Here is a 16,822-nt window from a genome sequence, read left to right as displayed (position 1 = left end):
AAAAAAGCGGCACAACTAAGTACCTATTCCTGTTAGCTGACAAGGATGAGCTTTCCATTTAATACCATTTAAATAGTAAGTTTGAGAGGTCTCAAGATGCTATGAAGTCATTCCATCACCACAAAATAAGATGACGTCTTGGTTTTTTTCTTTTTTTCTCTGAGGCTGCAAGCCCATTTTAAAATGCAGTTAGAGAAAATGATCATCTCTTCTACCCCTGCTGTTACTGTAGTGACTATTCCAACTAGAACCAGAAATGATTGTTTGGTTTTTTAAATTCTAGACATTTGTGCAAAATCACTCATTTCTTATTTTCAGACTTGACTCCCAATCTGTAACTTTGTTTCCTGCAAGCAAACTAACAGATAGGCATTGATAGACTTAAGTTCTCTTCCCGACATTGACACTTTTTAACAATTAATATTAATTAATATCAATAAAGCATAAAATGGCCACTGGAAGTTTTGCCATACAGAGCAGTTAGCTCCCAGAGAGGTGTTAAATCCAAAGATTCTTCCAAGAGAAAATGTATTTTCAGTGTCAGCTGAAATGGGAAAAGCTGAATTTTGACTTTATTGGAGGCTAAGAATTTGAGCAAAAGATATTTTGTGATTTTCAGTATCTGTAGCATGTGAAACCATCTTCCCGATAGACTTATCTCGATGTTTTATTGTATTTCCTTAATAAAAATCTAGGTGCTTGTGAGACAGCAGCTTTTTTATCTGAAGTTTACTACCATGCTGATACAGACAGATTTGATCAGCTTTGCATCTTCCCATGTCCTATGTCAGTCTTCCTTCCTGCTTAAATGATTTTTTGATGTCTGACTTCAGTTTTTATTGCTTTTCTTACAGTATTCTGCAGTAGCTTGTTTATATCATTATATGGCTCTCTTGCTAGAATTTCTGTTTAGCCTGAAGTTTTGTGGGCTATAGGTGGACCTGAATGGAAATCCCCCCAAAAGAATTATCTGAATTACTTAATCTTTTGGAAATTCTGTGTTTAAAAATAATGAAGTTTTGTACTGTAAACAAAATATAGCCTCATACATTACAAAAATGTTCAAACTTGCTTATATAATGGGACTATTAACAGAAACCATGCAGCTAAAAAATATCAAAGTATTAAACAAAGTTGGACTGAATTTCCTGTTTGGTTTTTTTTGTCAACATTTTGCTTTCAGTATTGTAAATTTGTTTAAACTTGGAGTACCAAAGTAAAATAACTGAAGGAACACAGAAACATTATTTTTCTACAGATATTTTCTTAACTGATGTGGTAGTAGAAGCAGCTCCCAGCTATGTTCCATTAGATTTGAAATAACTTATGCAGAAGAAAAGGGTAGTGGGGGAGGGGACAGTTTTAGCACTAACGAGAACTCTTATCCTGTTCCCCATAAAGTCACACAAATAGGTAATGCTGGTATTCTTGAGGAGAAAGAACAAGGGTAATATCACCAGCTGAAATAGAAAAGAGAGTAGGATGCAGGTGTGAGGCATTTGGCTTTGCTGCAGACAGAAAAATCTGAGGGATTACAGTCGCAGCATGCTTTATCTGTATGGAAGAAAGATGTGGAGGAGTCTAGCTGGAAAACAGGAGCAGCCTGAGTGACTGAAAGCTATATGCAGAATCAGTGGGCTACTGTCCTCTCTTGAGTGCAGAATGTGTAGTAGGACTGGTCACTATTGTGGGCTGGAGAATGGAATGTATGTAAACTTATTAATGTGTGCTTTATAATTCCAGCACAATTATCAGTTGGTTGTAATTTGGGTGAGATGCATTTTACCCCATTCAAGCTTATAAAGTTCTGTTGCCTAAATACATGGGTGACAGGCAACAGACACAAGCTGGAACATGGCAAATTTCAATTCAACATCAGATTCTTGTTTTGTTTTCCCCACAAACATGATCCAATACTGGCACAGGTTGCCCAGGGAATTTGTGGAATCTCCATCCTGGGAAGTGTTCAGGAATTGACAAGAGATGGCCCTGAGCAATATGATCTCATTAGAGATGCTCTGAGCAGGGAGCTGGACTAGGTGAATTCCAGGATCCCTTCCAGACTGTATTATTCGATATTTCTATATTCATGCTAAACTCAGGGACTATTCTGTTCCATCACAAGCAAGTGCACAAGATAGGTGAGCTGGATCATTCTCTGGAGATACTTAGCTCTCTTCATTGACTCCAAGGTGAGTCCAGGGATTCAGCAAATTCGTAGGTGAAGGACCATTAGGTATCTACAGTAAGGTGAGGTGAGGTGGTCTCATCCATTCAACTCCAATCCCACAAAGATTTTAAGCATGTGAACAGTCCCATAGAATTTAGGTGGAATATCATTGTGCCTTAAGTTAGTGACATGCACATGTCTTTTTAGATTCATAGAATCATGGAATGGTCTAGGTTGGAAGAGACCTTGAAAAACATCAAGTCCAACCGTTAACCTATCACTGCCAAGTTACCACTAAACCATGTCCCTCAGCACTACGACAGAGTACATTCCGAGCATGTCACATGCTAATTCTACTGTGGAAGTACAAGAAAATACTAGTAAATATAAATTAGCAAATCAAACAGGATTGGTTTCATCATCTTACTGAATGGACTGGCAAAATAATTATCAAAGTCAAAAACTCTTCGGTTGTATTTTTAAGAAGTTTTAATGCAAGTATTTACAACTTATTTTAATCAGTAGGATGATAAAGATGTGTGTTGATTTCTAATTGCTCCTTAAGCACAATGGAAGTGTGCGGGAGAGGTTAAAATTTTAAATAAAAAAATAACACAGCTGTATTTCACAGTTTCCCTTACAGGAAGACCATATTTATCTTAACTATGTCTTCAGAGCTCATTTGACATGTTAATGGCTTCGATCTCCAATATAATACACAGGTGTCTCTAGGACTTTTTGGACACACGTAAGATGGCTAACAAAATCTGTATTGGGATAACAATTATTAGATTGCCTGCCACTGTAATGGCAGTTCAGGTTCAGGCTCTGCAAGTTTTTTGACAAAAGGAGAGTCTGTGTCTTATGACAACAAATCTCTGTCATTACTACAACGATCATCAGGGTCATTACATTTAAATTATATGCATAAGATTACTTCTTCAAGATCTTCAGTTCTCCACATGATTTAAATATCCAGTTCATACTGTATATGAAATTCAAACATGCTTGTTAGGGAAAAATAAATGTCCAAGTACTTACACTTAGGAATGTAGTGGATTTCTTTAAAATCTAAATACCTTCTGCATTCAGAGGGAAAAGCAATATAGCTTGATCATACAATTATTGGTAACACAACGCAAAACAGCTTTTTTCCCATAACACTCCCTTGAAAATATATATTTCTTGAACAAATAGATATTTTGTAAAATAACAGTGATAACTAAGTAATGACCATCACAGACTTCAACATATTCAGATCACTCCAGAACACGTTTTTTTCTTATTTTGGTATCAAAGCAGGTCAGCTGCAGAAACTCAAGGCCATTTATCCTGAGGCATTTATTGAAGACATCCGGGGGTAAAGTCTTGCTGAGCTAATCCTGGTGGATTAGAATTTAGTATGTTGTCAGCAAGCAGAGGAAAAAACAAAATAAGTCTCACCTTCTCCAGAAACAAACGAGCAAAAAGTAATAATTCTTTGAACTCAGTGGTAATATTAATATGAACAATTCCCTGAGAGTAATAACATGTTTATCTTTTTTGGGGGGGACAGGATTTATTTTGCCTTTTCTTCTGCTTGCTGGCAATATGCCATGGTGTGATTCACCATTCTGTCTTCTAAGGGATGCTATTTACTAAAACAAACAAGAGTGAAGAGGTGTCACACCAATTTTCCAGAGCAACACATCACCTTTGGGGGAAAGCTGAAATGGTTCCTGAGTACACGCATCCTGAAAAGAACAGAAGTGCTTCATTTTTGCCTGCGGACTTAGTTGCAACATAGATTTTACAACTATAAACTAAATCTTGTGAAGCTGAAGATTCAAAAAAATAAACCATCTCGCTCTCCTTATGTTGGCCTCACGCCACTGAACAGAATTAAAGGGATGTATTTAAGCATGTGAGTATATTGCCCTAGAGCACAAAGAAATTTCTTTATTTTTCAGGTCCCTGATTTTTGATACACTTTTAGACTGCAAGTTTATTGCATCCAAAAGTATATCTAATTTCTGGCCAAAACATTTTACGTCACTTCTCACATGAGGAACAGGTGCTAAAGCAGTCCCAGTCTCTAATAATCAATATTCAGTGCTGATCTTTTATTATAACTGTGTGGCATAGCTCCCGCCTAGCTTGTGCTTCCTGGCTATACCTTGATTTTCTCTGATTTAGCACCTTATTCTAGCCGAGGGTAAGTCAGACTCTCCTTGCGGACAGATCTGCAAAATGCCTGGTTGCTTCTTGGGTATCTTTCTGTTTATATTCTGCAGCCTGCTTTTGCCTGATCCCTTGATACTGATTTCCAGAATGTCTTGCTGCTTGAGCAGAATTGTGACAAATGTACTGGAAGCATTTATTTTAATGATGCTTTTAAAGAAAAACACACAGCGCAGTCTTCAGGTAGTCCTTCAAAAAATGTACATAACAATTTAAAAAAAATAACAATCCACTGACTTCATGGCTTATTCTTTTCACATATCACCTGAATAATGTAGTAAAAACACAATAAATTGTCCTGTGCATCATATTCCTAAAGACATAATAAAGTGATTTCTGAAGTGCTCCGAAGATCAACAAATTCAGAACAAAGATTACAGAAAGAACTCCCATACAGGCAGATGCCAAGCTAGTTTTAATACTTTGTAACTATAGTCCAAAAATCAATAGGCATGGTGGAAATCATTAAACATTGCCCACAGTGAAATATATCAATTTTATTACAAGGCTATCAGGTCTAAAAGCCATTGAAAATGAATGTCCCTTTCCAACTCTATGCAGAATGGAAAAGTTGAAACTCCTTAAGTGCCAAAGGAAACCCTAGTTGCCAAATTCTAAAATACTACAGCTAAAAATAGAAACAGCAAGTGATACAACAGTATCCTTTGAGAAAAGAGAAAATTTCCAACAGAAAATTTTATGGTTTAATTTGAATAACCAGAATTGTACACAGATCCTAGATGGGGCCTTAGCAGTGTTTTTATAATGGTTTTAGTGCCTCTTACTTCTGGGAAGTATTTCTTGTGCTACACACAAAAATATCTATTTCTCCTTTGTAAGTCTGCAGGACAGCGGTGTTTCAGAGCTATTCTCTGGGTAACTGCCTAACTCCTGTAACCAGTCTTTGCCTTCCTCTGCTGCCATCTACCAAAAGGCTTCACTAGGCTCCTGAGAAAAATTTTTTCACATGGAGTTTTTCTGTTGTAGTAACAATCCTAAATGTCATTCCCCTGCACTTTGTACTACTGTGTTGCATCCCATTTCCAATAGTTCCATCATTCCATAACATATTGTGCTCCTGATGATGCTGATTCTGTGTCACCAATGATTTTAATGTGTACTGTTTTCTGCATTTTCAAGTTGTCCTTAAGGCACCCTATTAATAATATCCTTCCAAACCTATACTTTCTTTTTCGTCTTATCTTTTATCAGATGTTAAATCCTCTGCCACTGTCTCCCAGCCTATGGCTCCATATGTTTCATTGTGATATCTTTCAGGTACATACTTCTTCTTACCCTCATGTTCAACACAATCATTACTGAAAACTGTGAGCAAATTCTCATTCAGTTTTTTTTGTAACTCGGAGAGATTGTGTTTAACTCCTATATCTTTCTCAACATGTTTTATTCCATTTCTTACTTTCCAATTTATTTATCTAATTAAAGGCATATGGTTAACTCACTGAAATGTTAGAATGGAAAATAGAATCCTTCAGAAAGATTCAGTTAAGAAACAAGTGAGCCAATTAAAAAAACAACAGAACAAAAAACTCCATTAAAAAAAAATAACACCATACTCTGTAGTAATTGCAATGGCCAGGATAGCAAGAAATAGAAAATAACACCTAAATCTAATTAAGTTGTTTTCTAATTGGGATCATAGGTACATGGGCTCATAGCTACTGAATTACTTCCAGTCCACTCATTTCTTCAATTTAATTTCCATCTTCCAAATAAGCAATTCTTTTTTTCAGTCTCTAAACTCATGATGTTCAAGAGGTTACAGCTATTGTACGTATGCTTAAAGCTCCAGTCAATACAGCAAATAAAAATAACTATACTGTACTTTGAGCATCTACTGTAAGGACTGAAAATACTTATTTACACTTTTTTCCAAATGAGCATTTAGAGATTGCATAGGAAAAATGAAAGATTATAAATGAATGAACTACTTTCTCCATCTTCTATTAAACTATCTTAGAAATAAACCCACCACAAACTATGCCATGAACTACAAATTCCTTTGCGTGAGACTTAACTGATCTCGTTATTTCTCTGTTAAACTTACATCACATTTAGTGACCTACTCTATCCTCAACAGTCAAAAAATGTTTCCATTACCAGCTAGCAATTAAGAGTATTCACAGGAACAGAGTTCTCACAGTATATGTTACATTAGTTCTAACAGAATAAAGTGACATTGATGGATGGTGAAACATGTAGAATGACAGTAGTGGTGCTATATTATAAAGGCAAGTGAATAAAAAAGTTATTGAATTAATAACTAATCAAGAATACTAATCGGCATGCTGCATAGAAATACTCAGACTCCAATCATATCAACAATATGAAATACATGAATTAAAGGTGATTTCAGTAGTTAATACAATGTTTCTCTTCCATTTTCATACCTTCTGAAAATATAGCCGGAAAGATTCTGCACTGAGAAGAAGAACATCTAGTCTAGTACATTCTTTTATCTTTCCTTTAAAATATTCTGGGGGATTTTTTTGCTTTTTTTTTTTTTTTTTGTGATATGGACAAACGCACTTCACAGTCCCACTCTACAGTATTTTCATTCATTCTTCTTCATGTATAAGGAAGGAAAAAAAATATATCCCATTGTCTCTTGTTTCTGTTAATATCTATAGTGCTGACAAAATCTAAAATATATGGAAAATATACTGTGTCATTAAGTCACTAGTCCTAAGATTTCCGGGGGAAAAAAAAGAAAAGTCAAGTGACGAAAAGTCAAAGGTAACTCCTTTCTCTTATAAAGGAAAAAGAATAACAATCAAACAGATATAGGTGCTCCTGACCATCTCATGACACAAGAGCTAAAACTATGCCCTTTTTGCCAAAGTTACTGGAATACTCAAATGCAGTACTGAGAAATTTAAACTGCATAATTTAACCACAAAGTAATACAGGCTAATCTGGCTAGATTAGACTAGTTTTGATCTAAACCACATTAAACGTATACTACAGTCAAACAGACAACTGTAGCTATATAACATGTTTCTAACTGAAAAATGGCAAAAATATTGCTGACATGTCATACATTGTCATACTCTATATTTTTTAAAGTAAAGGCAACAAAAAGATCTCCTTCAGCAATATATCAGACTCTGATCAACCTTACAACAGACTATCTTTTTGTTTTCTGTTGTTCCTAAGGTTACCTCAAAGTCAGGGCTTATTTACACCACCAGAAAAGGAATGTTGAAAATATGAAACAATAGTGAATACAATGGAGAAGAAAAGTGAATGAGGTCTGAGGGGCCATCCAGACTGGCCGACAGCAGCTTACCACGTCAGAACAGCATGAGTTGCTGAACTTCCAGGCACTATACATACAATATACAATCCTATATGTTAAAACAATCAGTCTGTGATTGATTTTAGTAACAAAAATATGTTAAGTCTGCTGTAGCCAAACGCAAGAATTTCATAGGTGAAAAAGCTGGTTTTCTGTTGGGGAAAAGGAGGATTGAAGAAAGCAGAGTGTACATTACCTGTGAGTCGATAGACGGCAAAATAATCATACAGACTTCAATATCCTTTCCCAAGCCATAACATTTTGCATAGTCACAAGGGAATGTCAAAAGCCAAGGAGATGTAGACAATTTTGGTGGAAAGAACGATACAGACTTCTGAACTTAATTCAGGTAGGAAGCAGGGGAAAAGGCCTTTCATACAGTCCATCTAGCTGAAGAGAAGGCACACAGCTATGTACGTGAAACTATAGAAGATAGTTCCAATACTTAACAACACAGACTTAAAAAGTAACCTGGCTGTTCTGGTGCCAGTGCACCTTCTGAAGACCAACTGAGATAACAGAGAGGATAATATATTACAAAGAACTGTGACAAAACAAAGTTATGACAAAGAACATGAAGGAGACAAAAAGTTACAAGGATGACATACAGACTCACAGACTCATTTAATACTGAAAAAGCAGGCATGCTGTCTACCAACATACGCAGATAGACTCCAAGTAAATATTCAGAGAACAGCAAAACTAGCAAATTAGTCATCAGGATCCACGATACATTCAGGGGAATTGTCGTGGACTCATTCAAATGACTTTAGATTGATGGCTGAAATTGGAAAGGGAGTCGAGATGTGTAGATATGGCTGAAAGGAGGATTGTTATCTAGACTGATGTCACCACTTATACTTGTAATTGCCTGTAGGTTTTATTTCATGCATTTGATTTTAGAGAGCAATTACTGAAAAAAAATGTTGGAATTTACATTTATAAGAACATGGGGAAATGTAAAAGAAAGGATACAAGCAGGACACCAGCAAGAATACGTACATATATTTCAGAGGAGGAGGGAATAGAAGAAGAGCAATCTGGTATCCCCCAGTCAAAAATAAACACCTTTAGGAAGAACACGGGAAACACCTCATCCACAGTTAATCTCAAGGTAGTATTCCTTCAATGCTCATACAGATATTCTTGTTGGTTTACCAAAACAAACAAGGAGCATTCAGTAGAACTAAAGTATCAGGGGATGGTGGCAGGCTTTATGAAAGATTTTATCTTCCTTTTGAGAGTTTATAAAAAAAAGGAAAAAAATCACCAGTAATAAAGGAGTGCTGTGTATACTAAATATATATGGGAGAGAGATGTTTCACAAGACAATATGTCTTTCCAAGACTGAAAGCACTAAGCTTCTTAATCCTTACAAGAAAAATATATCTGCAATGTGTTGATCCGGCAGCTAAGCATCCACACTGCCACTCACCCCCCACCCCTCTCCAGCAGGACAGCAAGGAGAATAAGAAGGGTCAGAAAACTTCTGGGTTGAAATAAACACAGTTTGATAAGCAAAGGGAACAGGAAATAAAAACAACAACCCAATCCACAACAAAACAAGTGATGCAAAGGCAACCTCATCATTTCCCACAAGCATAATGATGCCCAGCCAGTCTCCAGGCAACAGCTAGCTCCCCCTTACCCCCTCTCCTCAGTTTTTATTGCTGAACATGTTACATGGCATGGACTATCCCTTTGGTCAATTCGGGTCAACTGCCCAGGTTGCATCCCCTCTCAGCTTCTTGATGTTGTGAAAGCACTGCTCAGCAATAACGAAAACACTGGTGTGTTATTAACATTGTTTTACTCATAAACCAAAACACAGCACCATATGGGCTGCTATGAAGAAAATTAACTCCATGTCAGCCAGACCCAGTACAATATCAGAAGATGTTTTATTCCAGAGAATTCTCAAAATGCAAGTGCTACTGCTTTGGGAATCTCTTGGGATCGCTCCATCTAATGCACAGCATGCACAGAATGAGAGTGAGACTGCTTCAGACTATCAGGATGATAACTGAACTCAGAGGTTTAAACGTTCCTTCTTCCACTTATCGTTTGAATTTAAGAACATTGATTAGTTGATGATGAGTTGGTCTAAATGTGAACATACCGATTTGTTCACTTAATTCACAGGAGAGCTTCTAAGTCTTAAACGGTTGGAGGCCTGTGACAGATTGGGAAGGGTCAGACAACGTGAACTGGTCAGCTGAAGTAGGAAGGAAGAAAGTGGTGGAGGAAGTGATGAGAGACTAAATAAAAAGGAAGTAAGAGTTCAGACAAAGACTGTGGAAGAACCTAAAACTTTCTCAGACAAATTATTATTATTCACCTGTGATGCTTTAATACCAAGTCTGGGAGAAGAATCGCCAACTGATTTAGGAGGCTAACTGCTCTAAATTAAAAGCAGCATAACTGTCCTACTAGAAAAATAATGTTTTTCAGGTGATTTTCAGGAAACAGGTAACAAATCTGGCATAGATAAGTAAGGTATACCCATGAATTTCTGGTACCTCCTGGTAGCAGGTGAACTGCATAGTTGATGCTTCAACAGATATTCTAATTACCTTATTAACAAGAATAGAACAGAATACAACAGAATAGAATATTTTCAGTTGGAAGTAAATAAATATAGGGCAACCCATAAAGAAAATGAAAAATAACAACAGTGAATGAACTGTTCTCATACATAAGGAGAACTGTGAACTACTTGGCCACAACTACTGGTAGAATTGAGGCAGTCCTACCACATGTAGCGGTGTGCAGAAAAAAGCTGATGCATGCTGTGATGTGTTAAACCTTTCTCAAGCACATTATTTATTGAAGCTTTATTAAACTTCCCTTTTGCTTTCATCTGTCCTGAAGTCCAGGACAAGAACCTCTGACATCCTATTCAATAGTCACTTTATGAACCATTACTTAGGTGTCTGAGATGCAAAACAATTCTACAATCAAAAATACAGTATTTTGTACCATGTACTTTGCGAAAATCTTTTGTTAATATGAGTTTCTATATGAAAATGATATGCAGCATAGTCATGATGATTGTACACTGTGTTATAATTTATAAAGAAAAAGGAGCATTAATTGATAATATTAGAATTTGGAAATATGGAAGTATTCTATTAGAGATATAGAATGGAATGCAGTACCATAAAAATTAATTCAAGTAATGCCAAGCTTAACCTCTGTACTAGCTGCTGATGCTAACTGAATTCCCAAGATAAAACAGATTATAGAAACATATTTGTAGGAACCGTATTTGTTGTCTGTTTTTACTTTATCTTTGGAAATCACTATGCACGCCACTGATCTCAAGACAAGATGGACTGCATAGTTTTTAATAGGAAGAGACTTTCATATCTCCACTCATAGAATTCTTATATAGCCAAGACTCTACAGCAAAATATTACGTACAGCTAGTTAACCCAGGGCTTCCCCTTTTAGATTACAAACCTTAATTTATCTGTTCCAGCTTTATACCTTGAGATTCGAGCCATTGACAGAGGAACTGATAAGGTGTCTAGCCAGCGCTTCTCATATTTTGGTTCATTAGCTATGGGTGAAGAAGGTGATGATGGAGCCTGTACAGAATAAATGAGAATCAGTAAGTGCAGTTTATCAGACAATATAGTGAAAAAACATGAATATGCATCTCTGGCTCTACTTGTCTCAGAAGTGAATAATCATAGCAATAAAACTATTCAAGAAACCCAGGATTTAGTAGAGAAATAAAAAGAAGCATTCATGTAAAAAGGAACGCTAGCTATCTTGCTATTATGCTTGTGACTTAATTTCAGTATTGCCTTAAAGATATTTATATTTTTGTTTACATTTATATCTGACAATAAAAAGGAAATAGTTTTTAGTCATAAATGTCCTGAATTTTCTCTAAATGCAACATAAATTACATTTTTGGTTTAAATTGATTTGGTCTGTACTCTTCTACATGTCTCGAACAATCATCAGAGAAAATGACACAAATAATATCTAATGTAAAGACTCCATTACAGAATACTAGTTTCTTATTTGTGCATTGCGGCTTTTATCCATAATGTTATTTAATAGCAGATTTAAAATTCTGATTTCTGTGTTATCATGATCCATATACAGGCTGATGAATTTTGAAATTTTATCTTTGAAGTTTTCCTTCAGGTGCTTCTACTGGAAATGCAAGATTGTTGACATTATCTAAGCAGTAAGGGATGTCCAGATCTCAGAATACTGAAAATATAAAATTTTACAATCTACTCGTTTCATGTAACTACAGCATACAACAGAAAATAACATTAAATCAAAGGTGCGCAAATGGAATTTTATCTAGGGGAATTAGGCTGGATATACAGCTTTCGATAAAGGGGTCAACTCAAACCTAACCTAGAGCTTATATACACACTGTTCAGCCTGCTCATATATGTAGCATCTTATGTATCACAAGTAAATATTGCATGAAGGCACCAAGAATGAAACAAGCTAAATAGAAAACATTCATGAAATTTTAAAAGTTGCCACTGAACCACTAGCACTGTAACATTCAGGAAAGTGCAGAAATATATACATCTTAGCTGATACACACTTACAGATTATGCAGTTTTTTCCTAGTGAAATAATATCCAGAGGTTTACATCATTGTATCAATGACTGAAAGTACAGAACTATACCTAATTTTCAAAGAAGACGGTAATGAGCTTTGTTTGCAAATGATTTCAAAATAGTGTTTACAGGCAAAAATCAATTTAATTAGAAATATATTAGAAAACGCTGGAAACCACTGCTTAGTGTACCAATTCAGATTTATGACCATGATTATGAGCTAAAAAAAATGCTTATTAAATAAACAATAGAACAATCTAGGAGTTTCTCATAGAATGCATAAAAACGATAAAATGAAAAGTTTTTATTGGTACTTGTATCTCCACGCTACCGTGACAGCTGAGCGTTTCACACTTTTGTAAAGATAGCACTACTGCTTACAGTGAGGCAGCTGAGAAGGATTCAGAGGCATAGATATTTAGGTCAAAGTTAGGCTTTTCTTCTGTCTCTGAACAAAAATTATTTTTCTCAGGTTGTACAGAGAACTTTCCAGTAGAGAAGGGATTTGAAAGCTGGTTCTTTTTACATGAGCTGTGAATACACACTGAGTATACTTACAAAAGCAAATAAACCACAGAATGACCCAACGTTATGCCCAGGTGTTCAAAAACCATAAAATTTACTCAAAATAAAAAGCACTCTGGGAATTGCTCTTTTTCTTTTTCTTGCTTATAAGGATTTAGGGTTAATATTCCCCCCACCCCTTAAGCTCTTTCTTACACTCAACAAGGGCTGCTCTTTCTATTTACTTCTTTAAATGAATCGAAATAGTAAGTTTCACATTCTAACAGGACAACTGAGAGTTAGTGACTGAGGGACACTTTTCTAGTAAATGAAAAAATTGTAATGAAATTGCCAGACTTGGTAACACTAAAGAATCTTTTAGACTGCAATCTCCTTGGGGAAAGGAATTTAAAGTATTTGCAATCCCTAGAACAATCCAGCTTTCATTTGATTGAGATCTCCTGGTGTTGTTGCAGTATGTATATTTCATACTCAAGTCTACAGACTAACTCTATTTCATAGAATTATCCCCCAAAGTCTAAGGTGTCTCCAAAACCTAGTATAAATTTAATAATTACATCATGAAGAATCCGATGCATATTTTAGAATCCTGTACAAATTAAAATAATTGACAGAACCCCATGCAAACTGCAGTAGAAAATGATCAACATAATCTAGCGTGCCTGTCTGGAAACTGAAACGTCTAAGAATAAAGAACAAGGTAGCTTATTACAGTCAAACATAAATGCTTGAATATGATCACTGAATTTAAATCCAAGAATCAGAAAATAAAGGAACATAACAATTCCTGAAGCACCTTTGCCTATTGTTTCCATCTCTCAACCCTGAAGATACAGAAAACATTTAGAGAATTTAAACATAAACACCTGTATTTTTCTTGTGAACTATACTTTTTTTAGTAGTCTGTTGCATAAGAATATTCAGTAATGTTCTACACAATTTGACAGCATTTGTCAGCAAAAAAAAAAAAATCATGAGTGGGTCAGTCTTGCAATTTAATGTTTCCATTTGGCCCCTTACACTTCAATCAAATGCTGTAGTAGGATACCAGGATAAAGAAAAAACCATCTCAAGTAAAGATCAGAATTTTAGAAAATCTACATCACAGCTATTGATTAGATTCATGATTTGAAGGAGAAAAAATAGGCAAAACCACTTGGTCAAAATCTATTAACCTCAAAGTTATGCTAGTACATTATAGAAATATTCCCGCCAAAACGCTAAGCTGTTACAAAGGATGTAAACTCTTGAAGAAAACGTGGCTTCTCCAGACATTTTTAAAGCTGTGATATTTGAAAAACACACTAGAAAGAGTAATTCTCCCCCCAGTTCTGGACTACTTACACCTGCAGAAACCCTACTGCATGATCTGAACATTAACGACCAAGAACAGGGAAAGGGTACGAAGGGGTCAAACCGGTCCAAGTTTCAAATGTCTGTTTCTTACTAAGCCATATTATACAAACCAGTTTAAGGCAGAGCAGAAAGTTGGACTGACCTCTCTTTATCTTCTTAAGGACAAAAGAGGGCATAAGACCATTGCACAGAAACAAAATACTATCATAGGACCAGCAGTTCATTTTGTTCAGTTTGCCCTATAATCTATTAACATTTCGATCTGAGACAGATCCTTTGATGCATTCCCTAAACACATGGACAAAAATAACAAACTGAGGAAGAAGCAAGTCAATACAATTTTTGCAAGCAGAGGTCACGCCTCACAAATCTTTAGAGTTGACCAAAACTGTTAATTAATATGAGAGAACCAATTGCTAAGGCGTACTTGGGTTTCCAAAAACCTTTTGTCCCTCACAAAAGGTTCTTAACACAAATAATTAGCTAAAATATAGCAAGTAAAACACAGCAGTTAAGAAGCAGTTTTGCCTGTGGAGGGGCACTATCAGTGGACTCCCAGAGTTACATATGCCATTCATCATATTAATTTATGATCTGGAAAAGATGGTGAACTGACCAAGTTTACTACGCACAGGTAACAAAGAATGGTAAAAAGAAAACCAAACTTCAAACAGCTGCAGAAGCAGCTCATGATACTGACTGAGAGACAAAAGGACTGCTAAAAATACAGTAGATAAATGTATAGTAATGCACAGGAGGAAAGATAATATTAACTTTCCCCATATTGTAATGAGATATGAACAGGCAATTAACACTCAAAAATAAGACCTTGCTGTTGTGGGAAAAGCAGATGTTGAAAGGTGTGGAATGGTTTCCATGCAAATAATTAAGTAAACCAAAAATTCATTAGACTGGAAAAGAAGCAGCTGTGGGAACTGTATGATAAAGGTATGTAGAAGCATAAACAACAGAGAAAGGGATTAGGAAACAGTGGTTTACTTGCCCTTTTCATATAAGAAGCAAGGGTATCAATTAGACGTAAAATACAGTACGATAAAACCGAAGAAGAATTGTATGTATATATAACAAACTGTGCCACAGGAAGCCCCTATGTCAGAAATTATTGGAGGTGCAGGAAATATACACTATAAATAATTCTCTATATTTCCTCTGTTCTTGTATTCTCTTGAGGGCATCTGCTGGGGATGAGCTATTTGGCTAGATGGTCTGACCCAGTGTACTGAGATGGCTGACCTTCAAGCCTTCTGTCTACTTAACAGCTGCTGCTGCTCATGTTGAAAACTCTCCACACTGTTCCTCCAAAGCATATAAAAATCTGGCTGTTTAGAGATCATCTCTGCAATCACTGCTTTTATCCTCTGGTTCATTTCATACCTTTGGCTTTCTGCTGAGACCGCCAACAATGCTGTCAATTAATGCCAATTTGTTTGTAACACCTGTCCATTAGGAAATGGACTGAACACAAAAATCTCATTTTTGACAGAACACTGAACAAGAATCAGGTTGTAATGACACATAATCACTACCCATCTGGGACAGCCGTGTACTGTTGACCTGGAGGAGGGTCTGATTCTGTATCCCATTAGCAATCATTGACCTATGAAGGACAATGTAGGCAAGTGCTTTGTTGCTTTTTTAAACAACTATATAACAACTCATTATGGGGCAACTAAGAAGTCTTCTGTCCAGAAAATCCTCCACTAAGTGAGAGACCTAATCAAACATGTCTCTATAATTGTTTCCACTAAGAACATAGGAAGGAAGGCAAAAGATCAGAGCTGGCTGAGACTGTCAATTTTTAATGACAATTGGTACAGTTTATTCTTATGAGACTAAACTAATTACCATCAATTATTTCTTTCCTTGAAAGAAGTTACCTTTTTTTTTTTTGCTATCACAATGCCTTGCTGTTGACACCAGCACTGAGGACAGGAGAACTTCTGAGAGAATATCTGCACTTTCGACTGCAAATGTAACCAGTGCAAATGGTTTCAGAAAAGACTTATTTGTGTTCTATAAGAGTTTTATTTTCTATCAAAGCTCCTTAATTTTTGCAGTTACTTGCTAAATTGCATGTCTGAGGGTTTCAAAAGACTGGCAAGATACACACTTGTAAACCTAAGTTTCAGTGAATTTATTTCGATTTATATGAATTAATAAATTTAATTAATTGCTATTTTGGTGAAGATTGAAAGGTAAAACAATCTAGAAGGAACAAAAGGTTAGCAAATGGGACCCCATCCACAATAAGGGCTAGAAGGAGGATCTGGGGAACTACAGGCCTGACAGCCTGACCTCAGTGCTGGGGAAGGTTATGGGGCAGATCATCTTGAGTGCCATCACATGGCATGTATGATACTAAATCCATTTAACTCCTGAATGGAGTTAAATCCAGTTGGCAGCCAATCAGAGTTGGTGTCCCCCAGGGCTCAGTACTGGGGTCAGTTCTGTTTAATATCTTTATCAATGATGTTGACGAGGGAATTGAGTGTACCATCAGTAAGTTTGTAGATGACACCAAGTAGGGTGGGCACCAAGTAGGGTGGGAGTGTTGATCTGCTTGAGGGTAGGAAGGCTCTACAGAGGGATCTGGACAGGCTGAATTGATGGGC

General features: G+C 36.2%; 1 protein-coding gene across 1 annotated transcript in view; it reads right to left on the bottom strand.

Moving 5' to 3' along the window:
- The window catches only part of SNTG2 (syntrophin gamma 2), a 262,116-nt gene that overhangs the window by 68,186 nt on the left and 177,108 nt on the right, over positions 1–16,822 (bottom strand). The window contains exon 9 of the mRNA XM_074153336.1: positions 11,172–11,299. Within this exon, the coding sequence (XP_074009437.1) occupies positions 11,172–11,299 (128 nt within the window). The remainder of the gene's footprint in view (positions 1–11,171; positions 11,300–16,822) is intronic.

The sequence above is a fragment of the Numenius arquata genome, chromosome 9, assembly GCF_964106895.1.
Source record: "Numenius arquata chromosome 9, bNumArq3.hap1.1, whole genome shotgun sequence".
Classification (NCBI taxonomy): domain Eukaryota; kingdom Metazoa; phylum Chordata; class Aves; order Charadriiformes; family Scolopacidae; genus Numenius; species Numenius arquata.
This window is presented reverse-complemented; position numbering and strand designations above follow the sequence as displayed.